Raw genomic sequence first — 17,127 nt, forward strand, 5'->3', positions numbered from 1 at the left:
GTCCTAGTACTAACGCTGGTTGTCGCCAGGTATTTTTCAACAGGGATTGGCAAGCAAATACCGCCTGGGGACAGAAAGGCGGAGCTAAATGGGGCCGTTGGGGCGGGTCCAGGCTGGAGAGGCCGATTGGCTGAGACTCAAGGCGGGGCCAATAGAGCAGGCGCGCCAAATTTCCACCCAACACGTGACTAACGTGTGTAACGTCACTTCCAGTCCGGTGGGCGGGAGCGGGAAACAAAAGAAGGCTAAGGACGCATGCGTTTGGTGTGTCCCAGGTTCCGATGGGTTCTTCCGCTCAGTCAGAGTAAAGTGCTTCCGGGTCGCCGCCGCCTGCCGACTCCCGGCTCGGTAAGTACATAAGACAGGCTGCTGTTGCTGTCTCTTTGCCCCTTCTTTCCTCCCTTCCCCAGAGAAACCTCATTCCCTTGATCCGCCTCCTTAGGAGCTGCCTGTTCACACTCCCTTTAACATTAAAAGTTCCAGCTCATTGGCCGCTTCCTCGAAGCTAAGCCCCACCCCGTCGCACAAGATCCGTCACTCATTGGTGTCACTTCCTGTCACCCAGCAGTTCTTCCAGTTAATTGGCCTTATCCAGGCCCCGCTCCTTTCTCCGTTAGCAACCCCAAATACCTGCCCGAATCCCGCCCATGCCTCCTTCCTGTTGGTCAACTCCACCGTCATTATCATAATAAGCCGAGAATGGGCGGTGGCTTTGCGGTGAGGGGTTGGGCTTTCGGAGCCGCGGTCTCTGGCCTTTCAGTTACTTATGGGATTTGAGAGAGGGTTGTGTTGTGCCTCTTAAACGCGCCGGGCAGCTGAGCTCCACGGAAGGGCAGCGGCTGGCCCCGGATTGGTCAAGTGCGTTAGGGCAAGAGCAGAATTAGACGTAGATCCTTTTCTCCTGCTCACCTCTAGTGCCCGGCCTGGATCTCTTCCCCGCGAGAGTTCTATGCCCAACTCACCGTGGCACCTAGAGCCAGTCGTTGCCTGTCGCTGGGCCTCAGTTTTCCTGTGAGCTGAAAGGTTTTAATTCAGATTCTCTGGGACCTTCCTGTTCAGCTCCCTCAGCTGCTGAATCTGAGCTGAATATACTTGTTCTCTTACTCACATGTTAGTTCATCCAGTCTTTCATCTGCTCATGTATTCACTCATACCTTTAGAATGTCTTACTGAGCCATACTTGCACGTGATAACACCTCCTCTCCCTGCCCCCCAGTTTGGCTGTGGTTCATTATAGAGGTGGTCAGCGTCCAAAATTTCTGACACTGGGTGGGTATGGTGTGGGCGGCATGGAGGAGCAGAAAGTAGGTCTCAGTGTTTGGAGGAGGTAGAGAGAGTTTCAGTAGAGTTCTGCTGTCTTTAATTTTGTAAGGCCAGTCTGCATTCTGGTTTCCTCTCTCTATATTTGGCTTCCATTCTCTTCCCTCCTTGAACAGCTTACAAACAGCTCTACTTAGCCATAAAATAAATTACTTAATTTATCAGAATAACTATGAGGGTGGCATAATTGTTATTGTCCCCATTTTACAGATGAGGAAACTGAGGCGCAGAGAGGTTAAGTGACTTGGCCAAGGTCAAACAGCTAGTAAGCGGTGGAGCCAGGACTCAAACCCAGGTCTGTCTGATTCCCATAGGGAAGGGGTACTTTCCTGCTACCTTCCACACTACCCGATCCCCAAATCAAAATGTAACCAAATAAAAACTAAAACCAAACACATCTGAGAGCTGGATTCACCTGACGCTTTTCCTCAGTCTAGGAGCCATGTCCACCTTGTTTCCCTCACTCTTCCCCCGTGTGACTGAGACACTGTGGTTTAATCTGGATCGACCCTGTGTGGAGGAGACAGAGCTGCAGCAGCAAGAACAGCAGCATCAGGCCTGGGTGAGTGAGGATGTAGCACAGTGGTGGAGCTTCAGTCAGGTGCCCTGCCCCCCTTCTCTGGCGTTGACCCAGACCTACTGGAGACCTGCCCTGGGGGAGCTTTTTGTCCTGAGCTGGGGGCCTAGATTCTCACCTTTGTGTTACCCTAATTTGCCAGGGGACCGTGGGAGCTCTAGGCCAGATTGGAGCCCAGGCTCTTTTCCCTAAAGCATAGAAAATAATAATTTTGACTGTTTATTGAGGACCTAGCAGATGTCATGTTCTAGGCTAATAGTCTCACTTCATCCTCACCATAATCTTATGAGGAAACCAAGGACCAGAGAGTTTACGTAGTTGGATCAAGTTCATAAGTAAGTGGCAGATGACAGGAGAGAAAGGGATTGAATCTTCCTGAGAGCTGGAAGGAAGCTTTTCCTTCACACTTGGGGGTCTTCCTGGGGACAGGGCAGGTGAGTGCCATGCCCCTGACTGCCCTGCTTGGGTCCTGGCCTTGCTCTTCTCCCCCTGTGGCCACAGCTCCAGAGCATTGCAGAGAAAGACAACAACCTGGTACCTATTGGCAAGCCGGCCTCAGAGGTGAGTGGCTCCAGCAGATGGGGCCTCTGTGGGGCCCAGGTGGACCAAGGCTCTGCTCTAATTCTGAAGGTCTGGCCTCTGACTCCAGAGCAGTCGTGGTCCTCAGCTCTGGGTGGAGGACAGAAAAGAGGAGGTAGAGGGGGTGGGCACTGGGCTCACACTAAGGTCCTGCAGAACGTGCACCAGCCTGCTAGACTAAAGTGGGACAGGACTGGGGAATGGAGCTCATTCGTTGTCCCCAGAGAGAGGCTCCAAGTGGGCCAGTTCTTGAACTGGCCCAGAAAGACCTGTAGAGGCTACAGGCTCTTCCCTGCCTCACCAGCACTATGATGACGAGGAAGAGGAAGATGAAGATGACGACGAGGATAGTGAAGAGGACTCGGAGGATGATGAGGACATGCAGGACATGGATGAGATGAATGACTACAATGAGTCACCTGATGATGGAGAGGTCAATGAGGTAGGCAGGGGTGTGGGGGGAGGGCCTCTGCTCCTGGGCCCCTACCCCTGACCTCACTGGCAGCCAGTGGGTACAGAAACCCTGGATCCAGCCAGGGGCAGGATCTGGGACTGGGGCTGGCTGGGTGGCTGAGGCCCCTCCCCACCCACACCCAGCCTCCTCTCCAGGTGGACATGGAAGGCAACGAGCAGGATCAGGACCAGTGGATGATCTAGGTAGACAAGGCAGGGTGGTCTCAGGAAGATTCCAGGCCCACCCAACCTATCCTGGACCCCCTGCGGATCCAGCTGATCACCCAACCCCCCCTGCCCCAGTGCCTGAAAGCTCATCCTCGGGCACCTCCTTAGCTGCTGCCAGCACCTGGTATCCTTGGCACCTCCCAGGCCATCAGTCTGCCCTTGAATCTGCAGGGCCTGAGCCCACCCCACCTTTCTGGCCAGCACCTCATCCCTTGGTTGCCAGATCTAGTCTCTTTCTAACTCTCTTTAATAAAGACACAGGACTGATTTTTTTCCCCACGTCTATTCCCTATTTCTTGGTGGGGCCTAGAGGAGTCCAGCATCTTCTCTTGAGCTTTGGGGAGAGGGTTCTCAAGGGACTTCAGGCAAATCTACCTGGCCATGCGGGCTGGGGCTAGGGAAGGCCAGGGTATCCCTGGCTGTGGGCCCAGGCTCCATTGCCATTTCCTCTGGCCCAGCTTGCACCCAGCCATTCCTGCAGGGCCTCTAACTCAGTGTTTACTGTTTCCTTTGATCCCACCTGGAATGGCATGGGGTGGGGTGGGGGGTGGGAGGCAGGCTTTCTGAGCGCCAGAACTGGGAGGCCCCTGGAGCTCTCCTAGTCAACTTCCTTGGTGTTAGAACAGATTAAATCTCAGAGCAGGGCAGGGACTCCCATGGAGTAACCCAGCAAATCAGTGACAGGGCTGTGTTGTGAGCTGAAGTCTCTTGCCTGTCAGTCCATGACTCTGGACTGGAAGGAGGGGGACCAGTGGGATCAAATAGCCTGACAGAACTTGAGGCCTCAGGTTAGTGTGGAGCCAGAGTGAGACAGAGGTGGGAGGAGAGCCTCCCTAGCCCTGAGCCCAGTATGTGTCAGTCCGCAAGCAGGGAGGGGAGGGGATATTCTGAGGTCCTTGCTTGGTTGGGGGATGGGGGGAGGCAGCAGTAACTACCCCTGGGCCTGGACCTCAGCCAGGCCCTGTGTAGGTGAGCTGGGCTATGCCGTCCTTGATGGCAGGGAAGTCAGGGAGGCCAGTGTGGTGGAGGCGGCAGCGGTAGCGGCCACAGCTCTTGGCGTACTGCAGGAAGCGGGGTGCACCAGGGAAGAGCACGTGGTCAGCTAACACTGTGGCACCAGCTGGCAGCAGGGCATGGGCCTCCAGCAGTTGCAGGTCCCGCAAGTAACATCGGGGCCTGTGTGCCAGGAGCACCAGGTCAGCCCGATTCATCTGGTACTGGGTTCTTAGGCGCGGGATCACCTCCTCTGATCTACCCACGATGAGCTCCACCTGTGGGGGTGGGAGGAGTTGGAGATGAGGGTGGGAGCGATTGTTCTCCCACACCAGACCCTACCGGGATCTCGCTTATTTTGTGCCAGGCCCTGGCCTAGGTCTCCATGTGTGTTCTCATATTTCCTCTGGCCTCAGAACCCAAGAAGTCAGGATCAGCATTGTGATTTTCATTCTGCTGGTAAAGAAGCTGAGATTCAGAGGACAGGTGCTTTGCCCAAGATCACATAGCTAACAAGAGGCAGACTAAGGTTTGGACCCAGATTTGCTGGGCTCCAGAGACTTTCCTCTTAACTGCTTCTTTGTCATCCAGCAGCAAATACGTGCCAGTGACTTGAAACAGGAGGACAAGAGCTCATACACTCTCCAGGTTCACAGTTCCCTAAGTGGAGCTGTTTCCTTCTCCTAGGTGGGATTCCCCCATGGAGGAAGCTGGCTAGGGCAGGGCCGGGGGTGGCAGGAAAGAGCCCAGGGTTGGGGAGGTGGGGGCTGACCGTGCGCTCGTCGAAGCCAGCCAGGCGGATGAGTTTTTCAGCCACTGCTGCTGTGCGTGGATCCTGCTCCACAGTGAGAAGGCGACCCCCAGGGGGCAGGGCACGGGCAATAAGCAGTGTGGAGTACCCGCAGTAGGTGCCCAGCTCCAGTGCACAAGCAGGGGCCTTCTCCTCCACCAGCCGCATCAGGATCTGACCTGTAGGGGGAGATGGTTATTGCAGCAGACATGAGAGATGGATGCAGGGGCCCTCATGGAAAGGGGTCTCAAATGCCCACTTGCCACTGCAACCCCCAACCAGCATGAGTCTCATTTCTTTCTTGGATTACAGTCCTAGCAGCCCCAGTGGTCTCCCTGCCCCTCTCAGCTTGCCTCCTTCACACCAACCACTAGGAATCTTTCTGACAAATCTGACCCTATTGCTCCCTGGTTCCTATGAACCTAAAGGCCTTTGGGATTGAACATGGGATCCTCAGCCTGACATTCAGAACTTTCTTGGACCTGATCCTATCCTACCTTTCCAGTTTCAGCTCTCAATTCTTCCCACCACAGCCATCCCAAGCAACTGTGCCCAGAGTCAACCATGCTGGCTCATTTCTTCATGCCACATTTAGATATGTGGCTGGCTTTGTCCTCCCCCACCTCTATCCTCAACTACCTGGCCAACTTGAAAGCAATCCCTCTAGGCCCAGTTCAAATGTTGCTTCCCCCAGGAGGGCCCAGGCAGAAACAACCACCAGGCTTCTGAGAGACCACTGTCCAGGCTCCTGAGAGATCTTTGCTAGACCTTCTTGTTTCATTCTCCCTTGATTTGTTCATTGACTATCTTTCTAACCATTGAATTGGATGAATTTCTTAAATGAGACTAAAAACACATGTGCTGACAGCTGGGACTCAGACAAATCCAGCCAGACAGCTACCCTGAATGGGCTGGAGGAACCTCCATGGTGGGGGAGAAAGACTCAGACACAGATAATTACAAAGTTATGGGTTGTGTGCTGAGATGGTTATTCCCCTGTATCATGCCCCCTTTGAGGCCAGCCTTTGTGGCTGATTCATCCCTGGCCTCTACCTCCTCCCTCAGCACCTAGCACATGCCTGGTACAAAAGAGGTGGTGATAAATTTTACTGGATGAATGTATAACTTTGCCCAGCCCCCTCATTTCCAGAGAAGAAAATAGAGACCCACAGAAGATCAAGAACCTGCCTAATTCACCCAGTAAGGCAGTGGCAGATCCCAGATCTTCCTTCACCATCTTGGAGGTGCTTCCTGGAGCAGAAGGCTTGGGAACACTGACCTTTGACAGGCCCCATGTGGCTCAGGTACTCGCAGTGGCTGCTCCAGTGGTCCAGGGTGGTGAGGATATGACCAGGGTCCCCAGGCAGGGCGTGGGTGAGCACATAGCTGAAGGCCCGCTCCTCAATCCGCATCCCTGACAGGCAGTCTCGGAGGCTCCGGAGTAAGACCGTGCGTACCAGTAGTCGGAAGTAGTGCCGGTACCTCACCAGCAATGTCACCACCAGTGGCAGGAAGGCCAGCGCGATGGCCGGGGACATGGTCCCTACCTGGGCCCTGGGGTGGAGGAAGGGAGGGAAACCCACACATGTCGTTTGCCTGTCATTTGTGCAGCCCTTACCAGTAGCAGTTATCCCTATATTTTACACACCGTGGCTCAGAAAGGTTAAGTCCTTTGTCCAGAGTCACACGGAAGAACTAGGATTTGAATCCAAGCTGGTCTGATTCCAAGCCCATGTACTTTCAAGGACAACATACTGTCTTATGTTCAGCACCCAACTCCAAACTATCCCTTCCTACTCCTGGTTCATCTTCACCTCGCTCCCTCCACCCGTTTTCCCTTATCTCTGTAGTCACTCTTCTTCAGGACCCCTTTCACCATTTCCTTCCTGAGTTCTCCTCCCACCTTACCCACTGCCTGCTTGGTCTCTGACCCATTACTGTGTAGCAAAAGAGCACAACTTTGTAGTCAGGAACCCCTTCACTGTCACTGTTCTGCCTCAGTAAAAGGCAATCAAAACATTCCATGGTGTGTTAGGATGAGATATCCTTAACCACTCCAGGACTCTCCCTCTGTCAGCATTTCCCTGGGGGTGGGAAGAGTCCTTGATTGTATATTTATTCTCCAGTCCTATCTCCCCTCCCCTGCACTCCCCTCCTCTATTCTCTCTCAGCATTCCATTCACATTTACATTCACATATACACACAGCACACACTTTCCCCCAACTCAGCCTCTTCTCCCCACTCCCCCCACCCCCTGTCTGGGATAAGTGCCCTGTCTTCTCCCATGCACTGGACCATCTGACCCTTTTGAGGCCACTGGTGGTGGTTACTAAAAATTAAAGTAGGAGTGTATGAATGGGGTGAATAGTAGGTGAGTGACGGTGAATCTGAATTGATGCGCTTGGGAACCCACACTCAAGGGCCCTGCTTACCTGGGCTGGAGGCTCCTGCTTGGGGAAGATCAGAGCATAGGACAGGAGGGGGAGTCCTTGGGGTGGGGAAGAACCCTGAGGCAGGCTGGACTTGCTGTCAATTATTGATGCTGAGGCTGCTGCTGTCACCTGAGACCTGCAGTTCAAGTTACCAACCCCAGGGACAAGCTGGAGCTGCCTCCTACCCTTCAGGAGCCCTCAAAGAACTTACAGAACTCCGGGGTCTTGATTTGAGGGGTAATAAAGCTACTGGGTTTGGTGACCTCTCCTCCAATCCCTTGGTTCAGGACATAGGGTATGGTTTGAGCCAAGGTGATGGGGAGGTTGTAAGTTACTCAATAATTCCAAATTCTAAGCAAGTGCCAAGGCTTGAGTCACAGAGAAGAGTCGGATCCTGTCCCTGACCCCCTGGAACTCCACCTTTGTTAGAAGAGACTGACACAGGAACAGAGAATATAATGTGAGCACTAGAAGGCATGCTCCATGAACACAGGGACTTTGGGCAGGCAGACAAGGTGGGAAGACAGTGTGCCAGGCCATGTGTGTAAAGTCCAGGAAGTCAATCAGGAAACTCCAAGTATTTCCCTGTGGTTGGTGAGGCATTCCCCCAACCCCTCCTCCACTACCCTGGGCTTGGAGTGGGTGTCAGGCTCTGCAAGATCTTGCATGACAGACTTGTGTTGAGTCCAAGGGAAGATGTGGGATGGTTCTAAGAGCACTGATTGTGAGCTTTGTGTGTTAGATTACTATGACTGCTGTAAAAAGGCAGGATTGAAGAGAAATGCCTGAGGGCAAGGAGATCACTGAGGTGGCCTCTATCTCCTCCACCAGGATTGAGCTCCACTCTGCTTCGGTTTGTGAAGGTATAAGGTCCTTTCTTCCAGTAAGTCTCAGATCCCCAGTCCAGGTTGGGTGCCACACCCTCTGTATGTCCCCAGCCTTGGCACCAGGCAACTGGGCCTACTGGTGTGTACTCTTGGAGCATAGAGCCTGTATCCTACTCGCCCCTCTAAAGGCATTTAGGAGAGTATTTCATGACGGCAGTTGGTATAAATTCGCTCACTGGCCCACAAAGGTAGCCTGGCGGCCACGGGAACACATAATACACTTAACATGTGGGCTTCTATAGCCATCACTGGAGGTCTCCGGCTGAGACCCGGAAGAGGCTGAAGTCATATGATCCGCCCCTCCCTTTCCTTGCATCACGTGTCTCACGGCCTGTCACGCAGCGTGTGCCTTCCCATTGGTTGGCTAAGATCACGCGGTAGGGGCGGGGCCGGAAGCCGGGGTTCCGGCGGCAGCCGCGGCGGCTAAGCTGCTCTGGGAAGGGGTAGGCGCGGGGGCGGTGGTTACTTGCTGGATGCAGGCCGGGTCATGTGACCGGAAGGGCTCCTGACGGACGCCGTCCCTCCTCGGCGCGGCCTGAGCGCCCGGCCCGACCCCCGCCATGGGGTGCTGCTACAGCAGCGAGAACGAGGACTCGGACCAGGTGCGGCCGCCGCGGGCGGGGCTCGGGAGTGAGGGCTGAGATCCTGGGGCATGGGGCCCAGAGAAAAGGCTGCAGAAGAGGGTCAGCCGGGCCGCAGGGCTCACTGAGTACGGGGGCCCGGAGAGGACAGATTATAGAGGAGACGCCGGGCCGGGCTGCTACCCCTTTTAAAGCCCCAGTTCTTTCTGCACAGCCCCTGTGTTGGGATGTGCAGGCAGCCGCCTACCCCGCTCGCTCCCGCGCCTTCCATCTTTCCCTACATTCAGGCCTTTACAACTTCAAGGATCCTCAGCTTAGGTCTCGGGGAAGCACTTTCTTCCCAGCTTCCTTCTCTGTGCTTTGTATTAGCGGGCTTTGTGAATCCATTGTACAGGTGGGTAAGCTGAGGCCCAGAGTTAGGGTGTCCCGATATGAATCAGGAATCTGTGTATACTCAGAATCCCTGGGGTTGAAGAAGGAAGGTCACTGCTGATCTGGGGTCAGAGAAGGCCTATGGAAGTTGGTGTCCTTTGAGTTGATCAATGAAGGTTTTAATAGACACAGTGAGGACATCAGGACGTGTGGGAAGTTGAAAAGCAACAAATTGGGTTTAGCTCTGGCTAGACTGGGGGGAAAAGAGAGGTGGGCTGGGGAGCTCAGTTTGGCCTGCCTCAGTGCAGTCCCTACCTGGGGCCTCAGGGTTCCTCTAGCTAGAAGGGTATTTGTCCTGGGAATTTGGCTGTAGATCTGATCCTTTTGCAGAAAGGATTAGGCTGGGAAGGCCTGTACAGTTTTAAATTCTGTCTCTTCCCCTTGGTGTATTCTAACTTCCTGCCACACTTAAATCCCTACCTTGCCTGCCTGACCTCCTTTGAGGAGGGGAAGACCTTTTCAAGGATGAAGTCTCAAGTTGTTGGCCACTCGCCTTTTTGGTTACCTCTAAGCCTGGATTGTACATTTCAACACATATAGAGACAAAAACTGTAGAAAGGTTTCAGCAAGTAGCTCACAGTCCAGTGGAGTAGATAGTCACAGAAACGGATTATATCACTGGTAAATGGGAAGTAGGTCTTTCCCCAGTGACTCATGTGAATCTATTTTGGGTCAAGGACTTAAGCTGGGGAAAATGTCACTTTTGTGGGAGGGATGGGTGGCCCCTGGGCCTCATTAAGCCTCCAAATGCCCAGTGAACATACACTCATATTTCTGTGCCTTATGTTAGGCATGCCATACAGCCAGTACCTCACACTTCACTTCAGCCTGTTAGAAATAGGAGACAATATCCCTGCCTACTGGGAAAGCTATGGTTTAATGGGAAATTGTCCCTTAAACCATAATATGGACTCTTGCAGGGAATGAGTCAAGGGTTAACTCTTTATGAGAAAGGATACCAGCTTCTAGCTGGAAATGCGGTTTTCTTGAATCTCCACCTTCCCCTTGATGGGCTTTCATTTCTGTTTCTAACCCCCAGAGATGGTGCTTGATCAGTCCTGGGTGATTTGAGGCCTCACGTGGCGAAGGTCCGCTTACTACCTGGTCTACAAGCCAAAACCATTCACTGTCCCCTCTTTCGGGTCTTGGGCAGGCCCCACTCCCACTCTCACATCAGACCCTTTGTTATAATAATAAAGAGAAATGTATAACATGTTACAGTTTTCAAAGACCTTTTACAGTTATCTCACTTGATTCTTGCCAAAACGTCTGTCATATAGGTACCAGTTATGTCTATTTAAATGTGAAGAAAAACTTCAGAGAGGCTAAGTGATTTAGCCAAGGTTACAGAGCTGAGAAGTGCCACAGGCAAGGTATTTTGACGCCAAGTCATGTCTTTATCCTTTGGGCCGAGCTGTGTCTTCTGGCTGTGCCCACAGACCAGGTGGCTAGTGATAGGCCACATACGTGTCTGTGCTAGAGTACAGTGAAGCTCTCCCAGTTTGACGTTGACTCCAGGACAAACCTTGGTGTGAAAAACCTCCCCCATGCTCCAGTCACCCTTCTGGGGATGGGGTGATGTTATTTGTCCACTCTAATTGTGGTAGCATGGCCTCTTCCAGGAGTCTAGGTCTCAGGAAAACAACCTTGTTCTTGAAGAACCCCTTATCCTGCAGGAGGATCTGTCTGAATTGGGGCTGGGGAAAGGATGGACATATAAGGAGAAGCAAACTCTGGCTTCATTATGGAGCTGGCTTTCCTTAGAGATAGTTTAATCTTTGGCAAACGTCTTGTTTTTAGTACTTAGCTTGTGTTTTAGGGGGTCGGAGTGTCTAGGAGTTGGGAGCCGATGAGGCAGAAGCCCATAGCTCTGTCTCATGCTGTTGGGAACTGGGGACATGGGCAACCTAGGCTTGAGACAGAAGAGTAATGTCAAAAGGCTGGCCCTGCCTAGGGCAGGGCAAGCAGAGTAGGAGGAAGTGTCCTCTGTAAGGAGAGTTGTGGAGTTGTGGGCAGGGGAGCTGGGAGCCTGCAAGTGTGAGAGTCTGGTAGGAACTGAGATAGGCCTGAAACGGAACACTAAGGAGCCTGGTGGTCTGGCACTGAGGGCTGGTGAGTCTGCTTTAGCCAGGATGGACCCTTGTCTCTGGTTTTGTCCTGGGTACCCTTGTTCTTTATGCTTTGGATAGATACCCAGCATATCCACTTATCCAATTTGCAGCTGACACAAAGCCAGCAGGGATTTGCAGCTGATGGGCTCAAGGCAGGGTGTATTCAGAAAGATTGCAGTAGATAAGAACAAGGGGCTAAATAAAACAAGATGAGGAGAAATAACACATAGAATTATACAGAACCAGGGAGACTTGGTTTGGTCCCAGGTCAGTTCTGGGGGCTGTGGTGATTAGCATAGGTTAGCAGAAACAGGGCTGCTGAAACTAATGAAACCACATTGACAGAGGTGTGGTGTCTTGGCAAGGGAGGGAACAACTCCAACTTTTCAGGTAGGGATACACCGGGAACACCAAGTTTGGTTCTGGGAGGCCCACACAAAGAGAGCATCGGAGGAAAGGAGAGTGATCACCTGAGAGTAGAAGGGACCTGCCCTCAAGAAGGGGCACTTGGGGACTTCCCTAGTGGTCCAGTGGGTACGACTCTGTGCTTCCAATGCAGGGGGTCTGGGTTCGATCCCTGGTCGGAACTAGATCCCGCATGCATGCCGCAACTAAGAGTTTGCATGCCACAACTAAGGAGTCCGCATGCCGCAAGTGAGACTTGGTACAGCCAAAATAAATAGATAAATGTTTTAAAAAAAAAAAAAAAAAAGAAGGGATACTTGGGAATTTCCCTAGTGGTCCAGTGGCTAAGGCTCCGTGCTGCAAATGCAGGGGGTCCAGGTTCGATCCCTGGTCAGGGAACTAGATTCCCACATGCCACAGCTAAAGATCCTGCACGCTGCAACTAAGACCCAGTGCAGCCAAATAAATAAATAATTTTTTTTTTTTTAAAAAGGGGCTTCCCTGGTGGCGCAGTGGTTAAGAATCCGCCTGCCAATGCAGGGGACACGGGCGTGAGCCCTGGTCCGGAAAGATCCCACATGCCGCGGAGCAGCTAAGCCCGTGTGCTACAACTACTGAGCCTGCACTCTAGAGCCTGTGAGCCACAACTACTGAGCCTGCGTGCCACAACTACTGAAGCCCACACGCCTAGAGCCCATTCTCGGTAACAGGAGAAGCCGTGGTAATGAGAAGCCCATGCACCACAACGAAGAGTAGCCCCCACTCGCCACAACTAGAGAAAGCCTGTGTGCAGCAATGAAGCTCCAATGCAGCCAGAGATAAAATAAATAAATTTATTTTAAAAAAGAGAAAAGAAAAAGAAGGGACACTTGGACTGTGGGACCCAGAGTTTGCAGCTGGGATGCCTGTCCTGAGATAATATGAGGAATGGCCATTGAGAGGTTGGACTTGCTTTTCCTTGGGACCCAGGGCCTTGTCTGGCCTCACAGGGCCTCTCCATCCTGGGAGCAGACAGCCTTGCTGGGGAGGATCTGGTCTGGGGGATTAGGAGGGCCATTCTTGGGCTCCTGACTTGTATTAGTTTCTCTACTGCACCCCACTGTTTTGGTATTTTCCACCTCCTCTGTCTTCCAGCCTCCAATATCCTTTCTCTTCTGGGGGTTGGACCTTTTTTTTTTTTTAAATTTAAATATTTATTTTTGGCTGCATTGGGTCTTCGTTGCTGCGCGCTGGCTTCTCATTGCGGTGGCTTCTCTTGTTGCAGAGCACAGGCTCTAGGCATGCGGGCTTCAGTAGTTGTGGCACGCGGGCTCTAGAGCGCAGGCTCAGTAGTTGTGGCACAAGGGCTTAGTTGCTCCGCGGCATGTGGGATCTTCCCGGACCAGGGCTCGAACCCGTGTCCCCTGCATTGGCAGGTGGATTCTTAACCACTGCGCCACCAGGGAAGCCCTGGACCATTTTCTGAAGCTGCAGGGCTGTTACTAAATACCTGCTTTGTGCCTCTGTCCGTCTTTTCAGGGCCTCTAAGACTGGTTCCACTTCAATTCATCCTAGACCACCAGCTTAGCTTAGCTTCCAAGGGCAGGCGGGATCTGAGTCTTAGAGCCGACATTCCGTACAGTTGGGCACTTGGGATATTCCTGATAAAAATATTCTTGGTGCTTAAAGGTCAGAGCTGGGCTGAGAAGAGAGCCTAATAAAGGTGGGTTGGACTAAGGGCCTCAGGGCTGATGTCTCTCCCCATGGCCTCTCCTAGGACCGAGAGGAGCGGAAGCTGCTGCTGGACCCTAGCAGCCCACCCACCAAAGCCCTCAATGGAGCTGAGCCCAACTATCACAGCCTGCCTTCCGCTCGCACCGACGAGCAGGCGCTGCTCTCCTCCATCCTCGCCAAGACAGCCAGGTGGGCATCACAGGACTGGGCCTGGGGCAGACCTCCTTCATCCATATTAAAGACTGGGATGGAGAGCCAGGCCCAGGATGTGGGGGATGGGACAAGATCAGTGGGAAGAGGTGCTCTGGGCCCAGCCCTGCTCCTGTGGGCAGGCAGGGACACTGGTGTCAGATAGCCCTGGAGTTGGCACCTGGCATTGAGTCTTGTTTGTCCGTCTCGGAAGCACCTGTTATGTCCTCTCTGCCTCTTCTCCCCAAAGCAACATCATCGACGTGTCTGCTGCAGACTCCCAGGGCATGGAGCAGCACGAGTACATGGACCGGGCGAGGCAGTACAGGTGAGCCCCTGGCCAGCTTGGATATCTCAGGCTACTTGGGTGCCTCAGTAGATGGTCCTGTTGACCCAGTTTGCCCCATGACACTCAAGGGTAGGGAGACTAAAGGAGGTCGGCCTGGAGTGGGTTTGTGGTGAGCTGAGGCTCCTGTCACCTGCTTCTCTGGTCTGAGGAAGTGAAGCTTGCCTGGGCTGGCTGGGCCGACTGTGGCCTGACTGCCTGTCCCCCGCCCCCCCTCCCTTGGCCAGCACCCGCCTGGCTGTGCTGAGCAGCAGCCTGACCCACTGGAAGAAGCTGCCGCCGCTGCCGTCCCTCACCAGCCAGCCTCACCAAGTGCTGGCCAGCGAGCCTGTCCCCTTCGCCGACTTGCAGCAGGTGAGCCACCCCTCGCCCCGTCCTGCCCGCTGGGTGGCAGCGAGGCACAGGGTTCACCCCTCCACCTCAGAGGAGGTAGGGAAGTGGAGTTAGGGAGCCTGGTAGCCTGTGGGCCCTGCTCGCTCCCACCTCACTCTTACTTTTTTCTCCTTCCCATCCCCTCTCTTAAACCTTCATTCTTTTGCTACCCTTCGTTCTTCCCTTCTGTCTTTCCCATCCCTGCCTTTCTTTTTGGCTCCCTGTCCCCCATCATTCCCTCTCTGGCCATCCACCCCCTCCCCCTGCTTCCGGATCTCCCTCTCACCTGTCTCTCTGTTCCTCTCTCCCGGTCCCTCTGTCCCAGGTCTCCAGGATAGCTGCTTATGCCTACAGTGCACTTTCTCAGATCCGTGTGGACGCAAAAGAGGAGCTGGTTGTACAGTTTGGGATTCCATGAAGAGTGGGGTCCCTGGACAGCTCTCCTTCTCCTCTCTTCACTCCATCTCCACCCTGCCTCCCCTGGCCCCCAGCCTCACTGTGGCTTATACAGTATCCTAACCTGCTACTAATCACAGAAGAAAGTGGAGGAGGAGGAGAAGAGTGAGGCGAGAAGCCTGAGCAAGTGAGGATGGAACAAGGGAGGGTAGAACCATCTGGGACTGGCCTTCGAAGCCCTGGCCAGGGGTGGGGTGGGGGTCACAGGGACAGGGCCTGGTAGGTCTTCACCGTCACTGGGAAGGTGGAGGTGCTGGTGTGAGGGTGATCACTAGGGGGCCTCTTAGGACCCCCTGCCCACCCTTTCTTGGCCTCACTCCTGTCCCCCTCTCCCTGACTTGGTGCTCACATGCACCTCACGAGGGCTTGTGACCAGGGTCTGGATGAGCTTGAATTTGAATGAATTGAGTTTGTATTTCTAGCACCCTGGGTTTTTACATGTTTGGGTTTTTTTTGTTTTGGTTTGGTTTGTCACCCTCGATAAAGGAAGTGTATCCATCTGTGTGCTGGTTCCAGCCCCTCTGTCCTGCCCACCACTCTACTACTTAAATTCTGGCTACTCAAGTCTGTGAGCAGCGAGGTGGAGGAGGGGGAGGGGGCATCTTCTAGGGGCACTAAAAGGAATCAAGGAGATAAGGGTTCAGGGTTCCCAGCTCTTAGCTGAGACTTGGCCTGCACTAACCTCAGACTGGATAAGACTCAGCTTGTCCCTCCTCCAGTGATGGGAACACTGTCAAAGCTGAACAAACTTGAATCTGAGGCAGCTGTCACTGTTGTGGGTATTGCCTCAGGCTCAGTGGAATTACCAAGAAGCCTGGTGAGGGGGTGGATGTATGCAGGGAGACCAACAGCACCTGGTACAGAGTCTGCAGACACATAGTTTCAAGCAGAAGATTCTTTTTATCAAGTGAAATCTTAAGTAGAATCATGACATGTAAACATGACAGTGGAACTACTCTCATCTGACTGAAGTGAGGGGTTCAGAGGTCACAGCCCATCTTATTGACCTCCTGTCATGGAAGCCTCTGAGGTATCTCCACAGAATCTTGGTGCTCTGTGAAGCAACTCTAACCTCAGGATATCTGAGCTAAAGAGTGAAAAGGGGCCCAGACAAGTTAGATAAGTTTCCCAAGGCCATGCAATCAGCCCAAGTCTCCTGCATCCCAAGCCAGCAGGCCTTTCCTTCCACTTCCTCCTTGTTTCAGTGAAGTAAGACCAGAGCTACTGGCGCTTGCCTGAGTTGGGGGGCATCTTTACATGGTATAAGAGACTTCTGATCTGCTGAACAGCTCAAATCATTTATTGTCAAACCAAACTGACCATCCCCGGGCCTTTAGGACTGCTGGGGTCCCAGGAACCTCAGAGTGCATTGTGCTTGATCCAGACCTTCTTGGGTTTGATGTTCATGCGTTTCCACACTTCAGCTGTTGTGCGGTCTGCCTTGGTGACCCCACTGAAGTCGAACGTGGTGATACGGGGCAGGGTGCAGAGCACATATTGCCTGTGGGGAAGACTTGGGCTGGGGGCCAGGCCCCCTTCTAGAACCCCTTTCCCCCTCCACCAGTCGCTCCTATCTCCTCTGACTGCAAGGAATGGAGGGACTTGAGTAGAGTGTGGGGGAGACTGAATTTATCCTGACTGAAATCAAGAAATGCCTAAAGCCCTCTACTCCCTTCCCTGGTCCAAGCATAGCAGAAGGATGGTGTTAGGTTTCTAACCCTAACCCTCCTCCTTTCCCTCATGGGAGCCCAGCTGGAGCCCACCTCCAGGGTAGGGCACTTACCTATACCCCTTCTCTTCCTCTATGGGGTTCCCATGGAGTGTCAGGCTGCGGAGCCGAGGGAGGACAGCCAGCTTGTTCACCTCTCCAAGGCGCTGGATGCTGTTGCCATGGAGGTAGAGCACACTCAAGTTGAAGAAAGTTGTCAGGACCTGTTGGGGAAGGAAACCGGAAGCTAGACTAGACAGAGCCGTGTATCTGTGCTCAGGACTGACTTGTGGGCAGAGAAGGAAGAATTTGGGGAACGATTTGTCACCCCCAGAGCCATACTAGATTGATTCCAACCACTTTTATTTACCTTTGAAAGGGGTACAGGGGCACCACACTGACAGAACACTGTGATCTGAGGGGCAGAAGGTATGGGCCTAGGTCCTATCACTGCCACTGACTTGCCAGGTGCCTGGGCTCTCCTGCTTCTCCTTGAGCCTTAGCTGTCCCTTCACTGAAGACCATTCTAGCTTTGGTGTTCTAAGATTCTATCA

General features: G+C 53.3%; 4 protein-coding genes across 6 annotated transcripts; 2 read left to right on the top strand and 2 right to left on the bottom strand.

Moving 5' to 3' along the window:
* Positions 1-209: 209 nt before the first annotated feature.
* Positions 210-3,436, top strand: ANAPC15 (anaphase promoting complex subunit 15). Of its 3 annotated transcripts, none has more exons than XM_028486866.2 (5): positions 210-348; positions 1,753-1,882; positions 2,399-2,458; positions 2,781-2,918; positions 3,074-3,436. In XM_028486866.2, the coding sequence occupies exons 2-5, from the start codon at positions 1,763-1,765 to the stop codon at positions 3,131-3,133; spliced, it is 378 nt and encodes a 125-aa protein (XP_028342667.1). In that variant the 5' UTR covers positions 210-348; positions 1,753-1,762; the 3' UTR covers positions 3,134-3,436. The 3 variants fall into 3 exon arrangements, with proteins under 3 accessions (XP_028342667.1, XP_007112911.2, XP_054939484.1); XM_007112849.3 differs by having other exon boundaries at positions 222-348; positions 3,086-3,436; XM_055083509.1 differs by lacking the exon at positions 210-348 and adding an exon at positions 1,599-1,615 and having other exon boundaries at positions 3,086-3,436.
* A 269-nt stretch (positions 3,437-3,705) lies between these two features.
* TOMT (transmembrane O-methyltransferase) lies at positions 3,706-16,714 on the bottom strand. Its single transcript, XM_028486868.2, has 4 exons — positions 16,649-16,714; positions 6,220-6,494; positions 4,923-5,119; positions 3,706-4,428 (listed from the first exon to the last, which is right to left on the bottom strand). The coding sequence occupies exons 2-4, from the start codon at positions 6,476-6,478 to the stop codon at positions 4,108-4,110; spliced, it is 777 nt and encodes a 258-aa protein (XP_028342669.1). The 5' UTR covers positions 6,479-6,494; positions 16,649-16,714; the 3' UTR covers positions 3,706-4,107.
* LAMTOR1 (late endosomal/lysosomal adaptor, MAPK and MTOR activator 1) lies at positions 8,665-15,367 on the top strand. The gene is made up of 5 exons (XM_007112871.3): positions 8,665-8,862; positions 13,546-13,691; positions 13,942-14,019; positions 14,265-14,391; positions 14,735-15,367. The coding sequence occupies exons 1-5, from the start codon at positions 8,821-8,823 to the stop codon at positions 14,825-14,827; spliced, it is 486 nt and encodes a 161-aa protein (XP_007112933.1). The 5' UTR covers positions 8,665-8,820; the 3' UTR covers positions 14,828-15,367.
* LOC114483901 (leucine-rich repeat-containing protein 51-like) lies at positions 16,150-16,914 on the bottom strand (the record flags this gene model as incomplete). The annotated part of the gene is made up of 2 exons (XM_028486865.1): positions 16,150-16,366; positions 16,649-16,914. Coding segments are annotated over 2 exons (408 nt in total), but the record flags the coding sequence as incomplete, so codon positions are not given.
* Between the last annotated feature and the right edge of the window lie 213 nt (positions 16,915-17,127).

This window comes from Physeter macrocephalus, unplaced genomic scaffold (assembly GCF_002837175.3).
Source record: "Physeter macrocephalus isolate SW-GA unplaced genomic scaffold, ASM283717v5 random_923, whole genome shotgun sequence".
Classification (NCBI taxonomy): Eukaryota; Metazoa; Chordata; class Mammalia; order Artiodactyla; family Physeteridae; genus Physeter; species Physeter macrocephalus.